The sequence below is a fragment of the Pholcus phalangioides genome, unplaced genomic scaffold, assembly GCF_987345545.1.
Source record: "Pholcus phalangioides strain wild (caught in Gottingen) unplaced genomic scaffold, Ppha-v1.0 ptg000005l_1, whole genome shotgun sequence".
Lineage (NCBI taxonomy): Eukaryota > Metazoa > Arthropoda > Arachnida > Araneae > Pholcidae > Pholcus > Pholcus phalangioides.
This window is the reverse complement of record NW_028301598.1, coordinates 11009364-11029541: the sequence shown is the minus strand read 5'-3', so window position 1 is coordinate 11029541 and position 20178 is coordinate 11009364. Positions and strand designations below refer to the sequence as shown.

The 20178-nt window shown below is 36.5% G+C and overlaps 1 protein-coding gene across 1 annotated transcript in view; it reads right to left on the bottom strand.

Annotated features, from left to right (window-relative positions):
- aub (piwi like RNA-mediated gene silencing protein aubergine) overlaps positions 1 to 20178 on the bottom strand; it is a 78152-nt gene that overhangs the window by 38242 nt on the left and 19732 nt on the right. Inside the window, exons 7-11 of the mRNA XM_089232313.1 lie at positions 18725 to 18916; positions 10303 to 10411; positions 5049 to 5178; positions 4705 to 4937; positions 3322 to 3509 (exon numbers count right to left, since the gene is read on the bottom strand). Coding sequence (XP_089088439.1) covers positions 3322 to 3509; positions 4705 to 4937; positions 5049 to 5178; positions 10303 to 10411; positions 18725 to 18916 — 852 coding nt within the window. The remainder of the gene's footprint in view (positions 1 to 3321; positions 3510 to 4704; positions 4938 to 5048; positions 5179 to 10302; positions 10412 to 18724; positions 18917 to 20178) is intronic.

The following is a 20178-nucleotide window of genomic DNA, read 5'->3' as shown; positions in this document are numbered from 1 at the left end:
GTTCTGGTGAACAGAACTGACGACAACCGCTTAGGGCATAGCGTTTTTAGGAAACCTACGCATACAGACTGGTACCTCCACAAAAACTCCAACCACCATCCGAGACAGAAGAGAGGCGTGATAAAGACACTGCTAAACTGTGCTAACTGTATCTGTGAGCAGCAACATCTCGACACAAAACTGATCCATCCACGGAAGGCCTTCAAAGCTAACGGTTATTCGGTAAAAGAGTTTCAAAGAGCCATACGACCGCACCTGGAAAACAATAATAACGAAGGAAATCGGGAACCCCAAGCCAAAGCCTATTTACCTTACATCTGGAAGGTCACCGATCAAATCGTTAAAGTTTTGGAAAAGTTCAACATCAAGCCCATTTTCAAACCTACCAGAAACTTAGCACAATCGCTACACTCGGTAAAAGATCTGAGAGACCCGCTGTGCATGGCAGGTGTCTACAGGATTCCTTGCTCGTGTGAAAAAGTATACATAGGAACAACAAAAAGAAGTACTGCTACAAGAATAAAGGAACACCAGAAGAGCTGCCGCCTGGGTAAAACGGAAAGTTCAGCCGTTGCAGAACATATGTGGGAAACCAGCCACAAAATTAAATTTGAAAGGACCGAGGTAATATCGTCTGAGGTGCACTACCATGCTCGTCTTCATAGAAAAGCCATTGAAATATTCAAGCACCATAACATGAATCGAAAGGAGGAGACGATGAAGGTGCATCCCACTTGGGTCCCGTTACTTCAGCGGCGCAGAGAGTCGAGATATGCCCCCCCCCCGAGGAGTGGCAGAGAGAAAATGACCTCGACAGCCAATCGTCGCCAGTGCGATACCACTTGCAGCCAATCAATGCACAACACATCCACACAAGCCAACCAATGCGGTTCTTCTGCGGCCGATCAAGTCTCAGAAATGCATATAGAGAACAAGTCGATGACGGTAGATGTACGAAGCCTTTCTCGCTTGCCGCGGAGACTTGCGTCCAAATGACCTCAGATGATGTCTGCCACAGATGTGGGCGAAACGTCAGGAAGAAAATCTCCTAGACCATGGCCTAATAACCCGGAAATCGTTTGCAAGTCATTTAACGCCGGCCATGAAAGCCTCAGACAATATTTCAAGCTTTGATGGATTTGTTGGGGTCGAGATCTGTTCCAATATTAAATGAAAAGTATTTTAATCCTGTAATTGATTCTAGGCCGAAAAGTAGTTTATTCTCTAATATTTTTTTACACAGAATTTCAGTCTCAAAACGATTTGCCTGACAGAACAATTCCCACTCATTTTATCGCTCCATTCCAGGACTGTATGGATTAGTTAACATCCTTTTGCTGATCAGAAGGTTCAACACAATTTTTTTAACGTAAACAAAGTCATGTCTTTGCCAAATGCTTAAATGCAGTCACTTTTTTACGGCTGCTCGATGGAAACGACCACGGCTGTCCTCTATGGGTGTTTTCCCTAACAATGACAGCGTAAAATCTAATTGTCTGCCAAAATCTGGAGAAATTTTAACAAATCCGGAGAGGTGGCAGACCTGATAATTTATCTGCCAAACAAATTTTCCCTCTTCTCAAAAATATAGACGTAGAAGTGGTTTAGAAATTACAACTTGATTTGTTATTCAGCATAAGTATTCATAAAATAATGAATCCACATATAGATAATCTATACTTTTCTGTTGTCACCAGTGTTTTAAAACTTTTTAAGTTTGTCAAAAATAACTTGTAACAGCATCACACAAATTATAAAAATTCTAAGTGATATTCATCCCAATTATTCAAAATAAAAAACCACAATTCGCAAAGATTTTTCTCGCAAAATTATTTATATTTGCAGCAACTCTTCATTCACCTCTCGCTCAAAGCGGATCAACACATACACAAATTCGTTAAGTTTTTAATTTTCCCTCTTGTTTTTCAGTTACTCAGAAAGAAATTATTGCAAAATGGGAGCAAATTTATAGACATTCAACACGACGTTTGGCGATTTAACACTCATATTTGGTGAAATTTACAAATTAACTCATAATTTGGCAGATTTTCTTCATGAAATAATTTTTTCCCCCCACGAAACATCGGGATTTGACGCAATGACGATAGACCATAGTAATTTCTGCTGCTTGCAATAGCAACTTTTTTCTTTTTTGAAAACAGAAACCACGGGGCAGGTTGTTGAGAAACACTGGACTAGAGTAAACCATCTATAGCTGCACGAACAAGGATTTGATCAAGGTTTCACGATGAAAAGCCTGATAATTTGAATAAGAAGCTGCGGTTAGCACAATCCGATTTTCGGGTACAAAATCGAGAGCGAGAACTTGCTGGGAAAATCCAATACACATCTATATAAATTCAATTTCAATCCTTTATGTAGAGGACTGAAAATACTTTTTCAAATTCTGCATAATTTTTTTTTCATAAAATAAAATACCACTTAAAAAAAATAAAATTTTTCAATACAGTAGAACTCAGATTATCCAAACACATTGGGACCAAAGGGTGTTTCAAAAAGTGAAAAGTTCATAAAATCTATTTCGAAACTAATTCGACGAACGAAAGGAATAAATTGAATTTACGATGAATTCGTCCGATGAAAAAAAAGTATTCATACATACGTTTGCTTGTCAATCGTTTATAACTACATACACTGTACGCAGATCTGCCCTTCCCACTTACATATCTACAGCTCACAGGTATGGTATGTACAATTGTTGGAAGAGAATTAGTGTACAATAGAGCGAAGCTATCGAGTTGGGAGAAAAGAGGATTCAAGTTCCCAGAAAATACCAACTGCTGAGCATCATTGACTATAGGAAACAAAATGAGTTAAGGCTCAATTACATTGGGCGAGTCTACTAGCTACTCGCTTGCAGTTTTACACGCTGCTACTAAACTTGCTCTGTGTAATAACGTTAGCAATTAAAATCGCAGCTCGCTCTGCTAGTGCGAGAAAAGTTGAAGGGTAGGCTACTTTTCTCGCTACTCGCCGGCGTTTTTGTTCTCTTAAAATGTAATATGGTGTAATATGGGTGTGGCTACTTTTTTTTCCTCTCGCTTTGGCTAGCAACAAAAGAGAAAGACAACACGCAAAAAGGAAGGGAAAGAAAAAGAGTTGCTAGCTCATCTCTAGTGAGCGATTTTACTAGCTGTGTAATTGAAATTTACTGCACTAGTTGAAACCGGTTTGCTCGCCAGCTACTTTACTCGCCAGAAAATAGCTAGTAAACTCGCCCAGTGTAATTGAGCCTCTATCAATCAATAGCTTCATAAATAAAGTTTCAAAATAAACAGGAAAAATATTTATCACACTCACACACGTGGATTAGCTATGCTCATTCCCATAGGAGGACCAACACGCTTCAAGTTCTGTATGAAGTCATTACATCTTGGCTGATCATTTCTGGTGACGATGATTACCCAATTATCAAGGCTCCTGGCATTATGCATCGAGTTACCTCTGATACTCATACCAAAATCGCCTTTCCTTTGCTCATATGGAGCCTACAAAAGGTACAATTCAAATAACTTTTAATCATGTATAAAGATTGAGAAAATAAATTGCAAACATATGTGGAGATGAATGAGCCTTATACTAACTCTCTTATTCAGGGTTCATACAAAATTTCCTAAATAATAAATAAGGAGTTTTTAAAGAGCTTCAAGCAGTTTTTAAGGAGTCATGGCAAACTTCATAACTTTTACAGCAATAAAATGGTTAATAAGTTTTACAGCAAAAAAAGGGGTGGGGCACATATGAAAATTTATTTTTTATTTACTTATTTATACAATATTGTTGGCCCTTAGACCTAATTTTCTCTTCTCAAAAATATAGACGTAGAAGTGGTTCAGAAATTACAACTTTTGATTTGTTACCCAGCATCATAAGAATTCATAAAATAATTCAATCTACATACATACTTTTCTGTTGTTACCAAAGTATTCTAAAACTTTGAAGTTTCGGTCAAAAATATAACTCTTAACAGCATCACATAAATTATAAAAATTCTAAAAAGTGATATTCATTCCCCAATTATTCAAAATAAAAACCACAGCTTACAAAGATTTTTCTTACAAAATTATATTTGCAGCAACTATTTATTCATCTCTTGCTCAAAGTAGATCAACACATACACAAATTCTTTAAAATTTAAGTTTTTCAATTTTCCTTCTTGTTTTTCAGTGGTACTTGGAAAGAAATTGTTGCAAAATGAGAGCAAATTTCAGGACATTCAACACAATGTTTGGTGATTTAGCACTCATTATTTGGTGACATAACACGTTATTTGGCAAAATTTACAAATTAACTCCCATAATTCGGCAGACTAGATCTTATACATGAAATCAATCCCCCCCCCCCCCCGAAATCGATCATAGCGATTTCTGCTGCTTGCAGCTTGCAGTGGAGACTTTTCTTCTTTTTTGAAAACGGAAACCGCGGTTGGTTGTTGAGAAACACTGAACTAGAGTAAACCATCTTCAGATGAACGATCAATAATATGATCGGGGTTTCACGATGAAAAGCCCGATAATTTGAATAAGGAGCTGCAGTTACCACAATCCGATTTTCAGGGACAAAGTCGACTTTTTAGAAACAGCTGTAAGGATTTTAAGGAGTTTTTAAGGGCCCTTAAAAAGGAAATGAAAATTAATGACTTAATGAATTAAGAACTAAGGAGTTTTTAAGCATCGTACAAACCCTGTTATTGCCTTGTATTATATATTCCTCTGGGAGAATCCTGCCATTCAATCGAATTAGCTGATCTCCAAAACGAAGGCCCCAAGCTCTCATTTCTCGATCGCAGTCAGGATTTTGATTGATTTTTTGAATAAAAGACATAAGACCCGACACTCTTCTGCCTGGATCCTGCTTAGTATGCTGGGCAAGTTCCTTCATCATTGTAAAGTTAGCTCTCATACTATCAGTGATACCTGAAATTTGAAACAAAAAAGGTTTAGAAAAATCTAAATTATGAAAAACAGAACAAACACCAATTCATAAAGGGGAAAAAGTCCAATTACAGAAATACGATATGAACGTACCAGTCATGCAACAAAGTTCTGGAATGAGATAGATGTTCTTTGCTCTGCTCTGTCCGCCCCTGATCTCACGCTCTTTAGAAGTGGCAAACAACAACGGCTGCCTCATGTCTCTAATGTTTATTTCATATTGCTGAAAGTAAATTCCAAGTAAGTTTCTTTGTCAAAAACAGTGTTTCAAAAATTTGCCACAGCACTATCTACACTATGTCATAGTCACATCATTCTAATCACAATGAATATAAATTTACTACACCAATATTTGATAAATTTTTTTAAACCAGGGCTAAACAAATCTCAGGTGCCAGGTAGACTACAAAAACAACGATACTGGGACCTAGAAATTTTCTTTTTGTAGTTACTAAAATGCAGGCTAAGAGCAGCACAAAATGTTTGGAATTTATAGCAACATATCTGTCAACATGAAAGAGGGTCACTTTGCCCTGAAAAGGTCAAAAGCATTATTTTGGACATTTTTCTTTGGGTAAATTTTTCTGGCTAGATTCTTTTTTAGATTTGTCCAGTCCTGGTTTACAGTAAAGTACAAAGGTGAATTAAATCCAAACTCTGCACTTTTTGATGGTATTTCAGATCTCTTACCAGGGGGTCCTAAAATTTCAATGCCTAGATTTTTTTAAGATTAGTTCAGCCTTGTTCTAAACAGTACTTTTTCCAAATCCTGCTTAGTATTATGCTTATTTAATGTCTCTCAATATGCTTATTTAATGTCTCTTCTCTCAATACACAATGACATCCTTCCCTATCCATCCATAAAAATCTCCAACAAAAAATTTTCGAACTGCTGCCAACAATATCTTTTATGTCTCGCTGGCAATCTTCACTATCAATACATTTTTGAACTCTGAGTTCTTCCAAGTGTGGTGAATAATATTGGTATTTTTTAATACATAATCACTGATAAGTTCCGTGTATCGCTTGCCGCTTTCTACGCCTGTATGAAATACAGAAAATTACTTTACATTGAGGAGTTTAGAGTTCCAGGGGTCAGCACGGATCATGGCCTCAAAATTAGTGAAAATAGTGACCAAAATGTTTGAAAAAGTGACCAAATAGTGACCGAAATGTTTAAAAGTGACCAAATAGTGACCAAAATATGTTTAGAGAGAGAGACCAAATGGACAATGAATTTTTATTACCAAATTGAATGAATTGAAATTGAATTTAGTTTTAACTTTGCATTTCAATAGAACTCATTGAAATTGCTTTTTTTACATAATAGATAGAAATAATTAAATCAAACTCAAACGCATTCTGCTAACCAGAAAAGTTACTTATCAAATTTATCAACAACTATGTGTGAGAGAATAACTACATTACATCCTTTTTAAGTAACAGCAGCAATGCCTTCCCCCATGTTGCTTTCCACAACCCATCTTAAAATCAAATTAAGCAGGAAAAACTTCAAAGCGGGAAAAATTTTTCCCATTCAAAGAAGGGAAAAAAATGAAATAACACAAAATTTGATGAGAGAATTTGTCCCATCTACATTCCAGTGGATTTTTCATTCATGTTATGCTATGAATGACAGTATACAAAATGTACTCAAACTTTTTTTAACTAGTACAAATTTGATTTACATACCTAGGTTTGTATAATATGTTCCAACAAATTTTAAGAAATTTACTTAATGATTAAAAACCATAAAATTAAATTTTTAACATTTTAAATTATTAAATTAAAAAATTACTTAAATTACTGAATTATAAATTATTTAAATTATTAAATTGAATAAAATATTTAAATTATTAAATTGAATAAAATATTCAAATTATTAAATTAACTAAATTATTTTATGACATGAATGTCGCTCTCCACTTGTTAATACAAGATATACAGAAGACTGGATGTTGTGAAGATATTTATTATTTGCGATGTTAATTTTTTTAAGGAAGGGAAAAACTCATCTCTGCCTCCACCGGGAGTCGAACCCGGGTCCCTCGATTGCCGGACGAGTGCTCTGTTTGAATGAGTGAACTCGGCACCTTTCCTCGTTCAACACCCGTGGAACCAGACCCCCGCCCTCTCCTATTGCGGTCATAACAGACTCGAGACAAACGTTTTAATAACTTCCGAGGTCTAAAAATAAGATTTTTTTACACATCAAGAATGGCGCGCAAGATGTCGATATTTGTTGGGGGGGCAGAGCGTACCGACTGAGCTGAAGAAAAACAATGATCAGAAGTTCATTTTGAACTCTTTTTCCATAAAAGTTCCAAAAACAAAAAACAAGATCATTTTCGTTCATCAAAAATACGGCCGGCAATCAAAAGGGAGAAACAAATCGAATCCCGACATACATCCAGGCGGAAAAAACAGACATCTCACCTATAGAGAAAAAACCAGTCTATATATCCGTGCTCCCGTGAGGGAGAACGGATTCTTTTTTTCTCTCCATGTCCTTTTTTTTTCTCTCCATGAGAGAAAAAAAAAGGAAAACAATCCAACAATATTAAGTCAACAATCAGTATCGTGAAGATGCTCTAAATTAAGTTACAGCCCGGGCATAAAAAAAATTAATATTAGGCCCTTTAAATTAGGATGTGAAGTAGGGGCCAAAGGCGCGCTCGGTGTGCCCATCGTTAAATCCGCCTCTAGTTACGACTCGCATGCACGTTAACTGAGTTTTTATCAGCCTGATGACAAATTTTCATCTGATTTGGAAACCCTTGTGTTAAACTAAATGTTGAATTGCAGGATTCTGTGATCTTTTCATAAATAGTTCTCCTTTCGATCAAATTTGGGGATACGGTTTCTTGCTGAGATTGAAATCCAGTTAGAAAAATAGTACGAATTTTATTTGTCGATAGATCGCGATTTTCAATCGGATGATTTTTTTTTAATTGTAAGTAAATTCAAAATACATGCGAGCTTCTTTAACCTTGGCCAGCTACAAGAGTATTCTCCAAAGCGTATTAATACGCTTAATACGTATTAATAATACGCGCTTTGGTATTCTCCCGCTGCGCGTAAGTTAGCTTCTGCACGGGCTCTCTAATCGTCATTTCAAAAAACATTTAAAAAAATTAACAAAAGTAACGATAGAACAAACAACAAATGTAACTTGCTCGATGCTCCAAGAAAGGTATTCGGCCCTTAGGACTAAAATTTTTTAAAACAAATAAAATAAAGGATCAATTTTAAAATAAGATGGAAATGAAAGAACGAGTGAGCACGTGGGGAAATAAGAAAGAATGGTAGTACAGGGGGGAAAAATTCTTTGTTGTAAGTATGCCTTTTATGCTAGTTTTTTTTCCGACCGGCTTTTCCATAAAATGACGATTCTTTAACCAAGGAGCTTTCTTTTTCCAAGCGCCTTGAAATCAAGTTATACTGACGTCACACGGTATGCTCCCGGGAAGATAAGATGCCTTCGATCGTAGTTCAACGAAGGGAGGGAGAAAATTAGCGATATTGAACAGGTAAAGTTCCTCCTTGAAGAAAAGAAAAACACTGACAGCAGAAAAGCGCGCGAGACCGAGGTTTTTTTGCTAAAAAAGTGGAAAAAGTGACCTGGGCCTGAAAATACGTAATAAAAGTGACCAGTTTCTAAAAAAGTGGCTTTTAGTGAAAAAAGTGACCCGTGCCGAGCCCTGGAGTTCTCTTTAATAAAATTCTGGATGGGACATGTTTTGCTGCTTAACACTAGAACTACCACGCAGTCATTCCGACCACTTTCTGAACTTCGACCACCCTCTACATATTTATTTTTCAAAATTTGTCAATTTCGCTCCATTACTTTTCCTAATTTGACGAAAGGAATCTTTTGGCGTAAAATTTTTTAAAAGTAATTTCATTGTAATAATCTTGTAGAAAAACTTCTACTTAGAACTACCGTGACCACTATTTTAAATTTCGACCTTTACTCTCAGCATTTGTGTAGTTGTTAGTGTAAGGAAATGTACTATGTAGTTGTAATTGTTTCAAGGTGTGAGTGGCTACAGACACCCATATTTTTGCAGCGTTTTGTTTTGCTTCTTGTTTTCAGTTAACTCTATTGATAATGGAGTTGGTTGATCCTAACAGCAGGATCATTTACTATTCTTGTGTGACGTTATGACTTGGTCCCGACGACCTTGACGCTAGGGGTCGTTCCCTCCATTTTTCTATGACATCACCTGAAACCAAAGCCTGGGAGTGGTTGGCTCTTTTGGCTGCCGGACCTGTCGTGTCGTGGCTTTTCAGCTATATAAGAAAGGTGTGCCGCTGCGTCGATAGTTCTCGGTTCATGCGCTGTTGCTGGTTACCTCCACATTACGAACTGAGACCCTTTTTAAGTAAGGTGAGTGAAACCTATTTCTAAACCTAGAAGTTTTGTAAGATGACCGACGAAACAGGGACGTGGCCCGGTGTGTCACACTAGGTTGTTTTGCACAGAATGCACGGTTTTTCTAAAACTTTAATAAGTTTCCTAAAAATATATAAAGAACTGTTCAATCTTGCTCATTTTTTGAGCTCAAGGAAACAAATTTTCAGATGGTTCGACGCAATGCTATGGAATATTTTATATGCATTCTCACCCAATGTTTGAAGAGACTAGATTCAGCTTATCCACTAATGGTGTTCTTTTTCTTCGAGCATAGAGGAAAACATGTCACTGCCTATGTGCAGAAATTAATATTTAAATTGACCTATTCAACTAACTTCCAGCAGTTCAACAATTTCGCACACCCTGGTATGAATAGCAAGAGCCTACTGTACATGAAGACCTGGAATTAATAGATCCAATTTTAAGAAATTACTTTTGTACCATTTTTTGGCATTCCAATCGATTTGTAATCCAGTGCTGTAATCTGTAAAACTGGTCAGTTTATAGTTTTAAGATAAGATTGCACGGGGGGGGGGTGTTCTTCATAACAATAATATTCAGTTCAGATGTATTTTTTGAGTGTTAATACATATCTATCACCATATTCTCTTTATAATTACATATTTCTGTTCGCTTGAAAATCATCAGAAAGGCATTACACTTTGAAAACATAGAAATTTCTATGAAATTTCTAGAACATTCTATTTTCTCTTTACTGAATTTTTAACGAACTCAAACGAAACATTTTACATTCTTTCATACAGGGCTCTATTGCACAGAACCTTTGAATATCTTATTAACAGCAGAAACGGAAAAACCACCAATCATCCACCAACATGGTTTGGTGAGCAAAAGGAAATTATAAGTGCTACAAATATGTTCCAAAAGAGATACAAAATTCAATGTATCACACATACAATACATACGTACCTTATGATAGTAATCCACATAGGATAACGGCCCTTCCCTTGTTTCAAATGTCATGGTAGGGTTCAAATCCCACATAACATCCTCGACTCTGTAAGTTCTATTATTGTACCTGTTCAAATAAGAGTTCAAGAGATTCAGAAAACATGAAGAACTTGAAATTACAGAAGTTTTACACATTTCTCATTAGTTGCATTCTGGAAGTGAGCAATGCCATTAAAAAAAACACAAGCAGAATTTCACAACAGCCAAGCCATATTGTTTGTTCATTCAAAGATTATGTTCACATGTCATTTCACTTTGAAACATGTTATGCACGTGTTGAGCCATATCACTTTTTTTGCTCTTATAGTTTTACTCATGTGAAACAGGTTGAATCTCAAGTCATTTTAACATTTAGCAATAAAATACAGTGACTCTCAATAGGGCTTGAATTTCTTATGAATACCATTTTGACCCCCCCCCCTCCAATGACAATTCCAGGCTATTGACAATTCCAAAAATACCACTGTATTAATTCAGGGTTCATACAAAATTTTCAAAATGAAAAGTAAGAAGTTTTTAAGGACTTTTTAAGGAGCTTCAAGCTGTTTTTAAGGAGTCAAACTTCATAACTTACAAGTTTTACAGCAAAAAAAAGGGCGGGGCACATATGCAAATTTATTTTTAATTTGCAAACAAATTTTCCCTGTTCTCAAAAATATAGACGTAGAAGTGGTTCAAAAATTACAAGTTTTGATTTGTTACCCAGCATCATAAGAATTCATAAAATAATCAATCCACATACATGCTTTCTGTCATCACCAAAGTGATGACAGAAAAGTCACTAAAACCTTCAAGTATTAGTCAAAAATATAACTCGTAACAGCATCACATAAATTCTAAAAATTCTAAAAATGATATTCATTCCCCCTCCAATTATTCAAAATAAAAACCACAGCCGACAAAGATTTTTCTTACAAAATTATTTATATTTGCAGCAACTCTAGGCACACACACACTTCCAGCACAACTTCCTAGATAGTAAATTGCCCATAGATGGTAATAGACCTGAGTTGTGCTTGGTTTGAAAGAAAGAAAGCCCCCCCCCCCCCAGGAAATCACTCACTCAATCTGGGAATGTGCCACGGGCCGCTCAATTGAAGTAAGAATTTGCCAGTAGCCAGGCCACATTTAGGCCATGTGTTGAGCACATGTATGCTTTAAAATAAGGGGCTGTTCAAGTATTACATCAGCAAATTTTCAGCAATTTTTGACTCACCCCTGTCAGAAAAAGTCAGCAAAACTCTCACCCTCCCCCGTCAGCGCTCTGTCCCCTTCCTCCTAACGCTTATTGGTGGAATCTAAATTGGGGGGCTTCCCCCCAGATGATCAAAAATTTATTTTTTTAATCCACAAAATATTTTTTACAATTTCGAAACAAAATATCTTTATATGTTATTATAATCAATTTTTGTTAATTTCAATGCTATTTGAAGGCTAAGAACCCGAAATTGCTCAAGAAATTCCTTGCAACCCTACCTCTCTAAACCCTTGGTAAGCCTTGACCCGCGGTAAACATTCGGCCTGAGCGGACCAAATGTGGCCCTGGCGTTATGATGTGGCCCGCCCCTAAATCTATTTTTGTAACAATGAACCAAGTGACACAATTCCAGACCATTTAAGCGATCTGTGGCACATTAAGCGATCCCTTGAGTGACATGTGACAAAGTTTTAGAGCAGTGGTCCTGCCACCAGTGCGGTTCTACATCACTCAAGTTATCCGCGGCCCCTTCCCAGATTACTTAAGTGATCTGCAGCATAATCACGGATCACTTATATGATGCGTGGCACAGCTCCAGAGCATTTGGATCCGCTAAGTATTTGAAGATCACTAGAGTGGCTCTGTAGGGGACTCAATAGGGAGAATGTTAGTTCAGGTGCCCACAAACTAGTGAAAAGTTTTACTCGTTTTTCGCGCACAGAGTAAGACGGCATTAAGAATATTTCATATTTTTTATAAAGGGTGGTTGATGACGTAAGAATCTTCCCACCCCTCCACGTCATCAATTCAGCAAATCGAAAATCTCCCATCCATGCTGACGTAATACTTGAATGACCCCTAACATAAAGATACCCTAAAGTTATTTTCTGAAGGTTAAAAAAGTGGGTTCAGCTATAGCGGCTGATCGGCTCGTCCTTCCCCCCTCCTGTAAAACCAGACGTGGCTCGGGCTGTCACTTTTAAAAGCCGGGTTTTACTAGCAGGTTTTCTATGCCGTGCGCAACGTGAATCACCCAGCGCGACATGCAGTCTATTCATCCATATGAAAAGCAGTACGACTGTTTTCCTACAGAGCGCAATGCGGCTCACGGCAGCGCTTTACGTCGGGCGTGATCGGCAGACTGCTTCTGGAGGAGTTAAGCGTCGTGTGCCGCGCGTTTCAGCGATCTTCCCTTCATTTTCGTGTTGTGTCTCTTCCCTTTAAACCAGAGCATGCACCCAATAGAGTATATGACGCCAGGGTCATATACTATATAGCCGTCCTGAGCCGATGCGCCACGCTCGGAAAACGCAAATGCGTAACGTCATTATGTAACTCATTTCTGCCGACACGAAATGATCACGTCACGTTAGGTTCAAGCGGCGCAAAAAGTCTACTCCTAGGAAAACCTGGCTTCAGGGATGAACGCTCGTTACGGGATCCCAGGAGAGAGAAACCCATTGTCTCTCATAGAATCTCTTGTGTGTGGATAGAGCCTGTTCCTCTTTTTTTTGCCTTTTAATTTACGGCAACCAATCTGCGAAACAGATTCGCTTTCCCCGCTGAACTTCAGTTTTTAGCACTTTAAGGCGCAGCGGCGAAAAGATACGCTTGTCGTCGTCCCTTACTTCAATGGAACTGAAATTTTTTTTCCCTTTCTTCTTTTTCAGTAGCGAGTTGTAATGTGAATAAAACACGTCAAAAAAACTGCGGAAAGCAGTGACATTTTGCGGTTTCTCAGAATTTTCGTAGTGAGATATTGGCAGTAAGGAAATGGGAAGGAGGGATAAAATAGGAATAGCAGGAGACAATTGCAGTTAAAAAAAAAAGACGATTGCGGCGAAAATAGGCAAATAGTAGGAAAAATAGGAAAGCTGCGAGGTCTACACTCAGTATACTGCGTAATATAGGAGGTTCGAGACATCGTTTCGCCGCATAAGTAAAAACTTAAAAAAACTTTCTCACCACTGGGCATGGGGGAATTTTCGGCTACTGGTTCAGCGGAGTGATGTCGTTCTACGGTCAATCGATTTCCAACGCTGACCAGTTTGCGACATAGGCAGGAAAACACGTCAAAACTAGCGATTCGGTAAAAAATCACATTTTTAGAAGCAAAAGCGTATAATCGTATTAATTTACTAAATACGACAAAATCGTAACGGTTGGCAGGTATGCACAACCATTGGATGTTCCAATCCCATCCCCTGCTTTCACATTTCCTATTACAAAGGGAGAGAGCGTTTTTTTTTCTCTTTTCTTCCTCTTTATATTCGGGGGAAGCTTCCTCTTATTTTTTTAGGCAATGCTATTCATCACTATGGGGAATGCCTATTCTAAAGCAAAAAGTAAGGAGTTATAAGGGCCCTTCCAGAGGGAAATGAAAAGTTAGGAGTTTTTAAGGAGTTTGTAAGGATGTGTGAACCCTGTAATTAAGCCAAATGATCAGAACAGACAACTAATAAAATTGATCAAATAAAAAAAAAATTCATGTGTTGGCTGATCATAACAGCACAGCCACTATAGCACACAAACTGTCAATTATGAACTAGACCAGGAGCTGAAAGGAGTTGAGTAGACAAAATGTGGTCCTTGTACTTTGCAAATTGATATAAGCTCAAATATTAACCTTTTAACGGCCAATGTTCCCAATTGGGAACATACTTTTGATTAATTCAAAAAAAATATTTCTCTTTAACGAAAATAGCTGATTTTTTTTCCCTGAACATATAAGGTTCTGAACTTAATTTAGAAAAGACAAAAGTTATTCGATTCAGCTCTTATCATATCAATTTATTATTCTAAAATCACCCATTTTCAAGGGAAATTATCTGTAAGTTTATGTTTTAATTATTAAAATAGTTTTTGTAAACATACATGCATCTCAATTTTTTTTTAATTGTAGAATATTGCCAAGAAAGATAAGAAATGCTCAATGAGAGAGAAAAAAAATTTGTTTGAATTCCAGGGAACTTTTCCTACGATTGTTCCCAATTGGGAACATTGGCCACTACTGACTATTCTAAAGTGCAATGCAGAGGAGTGGCATTTCGAAAAAACAATTTATTGCTTTTTCCTTCTCTCTGGTGTGTCCCAAAAGGAAGGAAAAGTATCAAATTTCACATTCCGATGTTTACATGCAGCACCCCCTTTTTTCTGTGACTGACTTTGCCCTCCCCTTCAACCTTCCCTCTACGTTTTGAGTAATTTTGTTGGTACGCTGGTCTTTCAGTTCTCAGTAAATATCTGGTCTTGTGACTTTCTACACTTCTTTTTCCCATCTTTTTTGTTATACTAGTAGCTTATTAGACTGAGTTTGAAAGATTCTGATATATCACATCTCTCTGATGAAGAATTCGAAATGTGCCAGCTACTGCCTGCTGAAAATGAGCGGGCTACAGATGAGGAAGATATCGATGACAACATGCTTGGCCCGGTCGTTCCTGCAGATGTTTGTTTATATCTGTGTTTTAAGATCACCACGTAGTTCATTTGTGGGTGAATTTGTAGATCCTATCAACATGCCTTCTACATCAAAATTGCCTTTCAAAGATCAGATAATGACCCAGTCAAAAAATAAGAAAACATCATGTGTCAAGTGCCAAAAGACTGAAATTCATGCAACCGAAGTGGAAATTCGACAAAAATATAAGTGAACCTACTGAAGCAATCAGTCATAAGTTTCCTGAGCTAAGTGCAAGCCGACTCGATTGATATTTTTTTCAAATTTTTACCGCAAGAGTACCTCAGTTACTTGGCTGAGATGACAAATATTTATGTCGCACAACATGGATCGAATTTGAAAATTGAGAGGAAAAAAATCGCAAAGTTTTTGGATTGGTTTTGCTAAGTGGGTATCACAGAATACCAAGTGAAAATGATTACTGGGGTACTTTCAGTAGACACAGCAGTACCGATTGTCCCCACTGTTATGCCGAGAAATAACTTTAGAGACATAAAAAATAACTTCCATTTGATGGATAACTCTTTCTTACAACCCGGTGATAAGTTGGCTATCTATGATGAATTAAATGAAAAATTTACACACATTCGGTTTGGGTTGTTCCATGATAAACTAAGCATCGATGAATCAATAGTACCGTATTACGCTCATCATTCAAGTAAGATGTGTATATGGGGAAAACCGATTCGCTTTGGATTTAAAATTTGGATGATTTGCTCAAACAATGTGGTTTCCCATATAAAATGGAAGTATATGCTAGTGAGCAGTCAGCGGAGCCTGTGCTTTTAGGTACCAGAGTTGTAAATAATATTTTCTCTATCTTTATATTTTTAAATAATATCTTTGAACTTACCAAGGGATCCATACAAAAACCTAAATCCGTATGTATGTATTCTTTTGTGAATTTTAGACCAGCATTTCAGCTCATCATAAGCTCTTTATTATAATCCAGATATACATGTCTTTTGAGTGTATTCAAGAGAAATTTATTTCCATCATTTTTAAAATTCTATATGTATATTCTTTAATTTTTAAAATAAATTTAATAAATGACGACGAATTTTGCATCATCCTGTAAGATGGCTTCACTGCGAAAATTATGTTTAGTCAGATCCGGCCAATGTTCCCAATTGGGAACATTCAAGAAAACGCATAGGGAAATTTTTTTTCTTCAATTTCTCGATTGATATCTCTTAACTAAAAAATCAGAAGGAGAAATTAACAAAAAAAATCATGAAAATCAGTTGGAATCTGAATTCGGCCGGTAAAAGGTTAATATAATAAAAACAATCTGAGCCCATTGATTACACTTCATTTGGATATGAAGCAGGGTTGTTTGGTTTGGTTTTTCAGAAAAACCAAATAAAAATAAGCTAAATATCATTTTTTCCTTGAAAAATATATTGGTTTATTATTAGCCAAAATTTTTCATTTCTACCACATTTTATATACTTGGGGTACATTCTGATGGTATATCTTTAAATGGCATAAGATGGTATAAGTGGTTTTTTCAGTCTCATAAAAGTGGCCTGAATATATATATATTTTTCATATAAAGTATCTTAGTCATTTAAAGTTATATACAGATGAAATCTGTTTATAACTTTAAGGAAGTCAGCCAAGAACAATACATAGGAGTAAGGGATAATGCGAGGTTATGGTGTCGCAGAGAATTTTTCTCTAATAGTTGTTAATAAATGGAATAGCTTACCCCAGGAGGTAGTAAATTGTAACACAATTGACAAGTTTAAAAAGAAATACGATAAACATTTGGGTAAATCGAGAAGCTATCCATACTTAGAATAAGACAACCATAAGTATTCTTATCGGCACTGTATAATATTTCATCATGTATATATTTTGTAATTGTATTTTTAATTGGATTGCTTTATTTTTGAAATATATGAGATCCATATTTATTATGGGCATCTTTTTCTCAGCCACCTCGTTGGGCATTTTGCCTGTTGTGGCATTGTATTGTATTCAGAAGTTGCTCTCTCATCCCCTTTGATTCATGCTCCTGAGTCTTTGAGAAAAGATTATTGAGCATTTTAATCAACTGTTGGAACTATCAATCACTAATTGGCATGCAAGTCCATGAGATAACCACTGGGTAACAGAAACACTCAACATTTTCAAAACATCTGCACCATACACATCTTGATGAATATCTAAACGCACTTGCTGTATCTTTGGGCTGTAGTGAAAGATTATCCTCCAAATTTTGCGAAGGGTCCAGAAAACGGACCCAAATTCCGGCTGGACACTCCTGGCTTATATCAATTGATGAAATGGGATCCTCATATTTTGCATTCTCAAGTATCTTCGGCACCTGCACTAAACAGTAAGTTAAATAATGCCAACTCAACCAGGCTTCTTGACTATCATTTCCTTTCTAAAATTAAACATTTTCAGGGGTGGGAAGTGACTAAGTCCATATCGGAGCAGCCTTGGAGCAGCAAAATTCAGGATTCGGAGCAGATATTTATAAATTTCGAGCAGTGAAATTAACAAGAATATTTTCATTAACCCTCAACCATTTTGAAAATAAAACTGCACTGTCTTTTGTTATCAAACATCTTTTCGTCAGCTCGATTTTTGTTTTTGGTGTTTTAGGCTTTTGACACCTTGTTTGAAAGAGCGGCTGTCATAAAATTTTTTGCACCCGTCTATTTAAGATGATTTTTGCTTACTGAGGGCACTATTTGCTGCCTGGAACAGCAGCACTTCAAATGAGCTAAAAATTTTTTTATAAGTTTTTAATATTTTTATACTTGGAAAGAAATTGTTGAAAAATGGGAGAGAATTTCGGAAGAATCAACTCTATGTTTGGCAATTCAGCACTCATTATCTGGCGAGATTGGCGATCTGACACTCGTTATTTGGCGATATTGGCGATTTAACGCTCGTTATTCGGCAAAGTTTCTAAACTGACATTCGTAATTTGGCGGACATGCACTTTTTACTAACGGAATGAAAATTTTTTGTCACGAAACATCGGGATTTAGCACAATGACAATCGACTACAGTATTTCTGCTGCTTCCAGTGACGAATTTTTTTTTTTAAGCGGAAACACTCGAATTTGCACTTTAAAGCGGAAAGGCATTGCAAACCATCTTCAGTTCCACGATCACAGACAATATCGGGGTTTCGCGATGGAAAGCCCGATCAGGGGCCGATAGTTTAAGTATAGTGGAATAAAACACGCTCTTCTCATAAAGAAACGTTTCGTGGCTAGCAGGAACAAAAATTTTTTTGCCGTCCTTTCCGAAATTCCGGGCATACTGAAGCAAAATTCGCTATTTGGCACAGAAAAATACGAAAATACGCTATTGGAGCAGGATGGCGCAAGATATTAGTTTTGGCGCAGTGCGGCGCAATTGGCACAGAGTTCCCACCCCTGCATTTTCCAGTAATTTGTCACATTGTGGAAATAATGTTAGGCATGTACACCATTGTGGGAAAAAAAAAAAATCAGAGGCCAATTTTTTATAGGTAAATTCCTTTAGAATAATGTTTCCTCCAAAAATAAAGAAAAGAAATTACATTAAAAATTTGAGAGATTTTTCGGGAGTCAGGTAGACTTGGCACCTATGAAAGGTTTTTTCATAATTCAGGAGTGAAAGGATGGGAGATTAGTCAAATAAAAATATACAGTAGCTTCAAACACACTAAAACAATGTTATATAAAAAAGGAAAAATAAAATCAAGGCAAACGCACCGTGTCATGACAATTGTTCCAACCAGTTCTTCTATAACAGCATTCTTGAAATCCCTCATTTTCTGACTCAAGTTCACGATAATATCTAAAGCCGTCTCCAAACGTACAACTTTATGACACGTATCTACAACCATCATCAGTTTTTCCTCTTGAGTTCTTATTGAAGTAATGCAACCAGGCCATATTTGCAAACTGAAAAAAAAAGTTAAAAATGTGCAACCAGAATACAAAATCATACTAACTGCAATGTTAGATGGATTTCATGCACCAGGGTTTAAGCTACGGTCGCATTTTTCACAAAATGCAAAAGAATATCTTAGAATGCGAAAGTAATAGCCACTTTCCCAAAAATGCTAACAGGAAGTACGAAACAATAAAACATTCAACCATAAATAATTAACATTGCTGCATTTTGCTAAAGCTTCCCCCCATTATCGCTAAAGGAATTTTTTTATCTCGCTTAAACCCTGTCATGCACATAATGTACTCACTAACCATATCACTTCTATTTTAGAAATTTGACTGGAAAATTTAAAGTCCCCAGCACACTTAGGAAAAAAAACATTGTACAATAATTTTTTTTTTATTCTTGCAAAATTGCCTAACTATCTTGCCTAACAAGTGTTAACACTTTTTAATTCTTTCCTTGCCGTGATCCTCTACTCCTTTAGAATCATTATGCATTGAAATACATGCAATCAAACGCCATGTGAATTGCGATACTGGATAATGTCATTCATCAAAACTGCTGCTTGTCTCAAATGAGTTTATAGTTATTAGTTTCCCTTTCTTACAAGTGTGTTGAAACTATAATTAGGATAGCACATGAGCAAGGTTGTTTGGTTTCAACAAAGTTTTTTTTTTTCCAAATCAGTTCATCATTAGCTAAACTTTTTTTCATTATCACATTTTCTATTTTTGATATGCATTATGACGGTATATGTTTAACTGGTATAAGTTTTTTTTTAAATCTCATAAAAGTGGCTTGAATATGTGTGTGTAAGCTATATACAGTACTAAAATGTTACATTTTTTAACGTTTGGCTATATTCTTATGCTCTATCTTCAACAAATTCATGAATGAAGATTACAATAATCAAACCTTGTTAGTGCATCACCCGGTTAACACGTCTCTCCGCTTACCGGATCACTTTTTGAAGTCCCAATTATCCTCAACCAGGAATTGGCACAGCTATGGCTCACTCCGTTTAATGAGTCACTCCATGTCAGGAATCATGACCATGACTTAAAATTTTCCCTGACCAAAAACGCATACACACAGTTCCCACTCAAAAAATTAGAAAAAGTAGGATGGGGTACCCCCTAAACAACATAATCATAGCATTATATTTAAAAAGTCCTTCAGAAATTTTTTTTAAAATTTGTAAAAAAATTCAAAAATAATTTGTTTTTCCACGCCACTATTTCAATATCCTATAACAACGGTTCTCAAC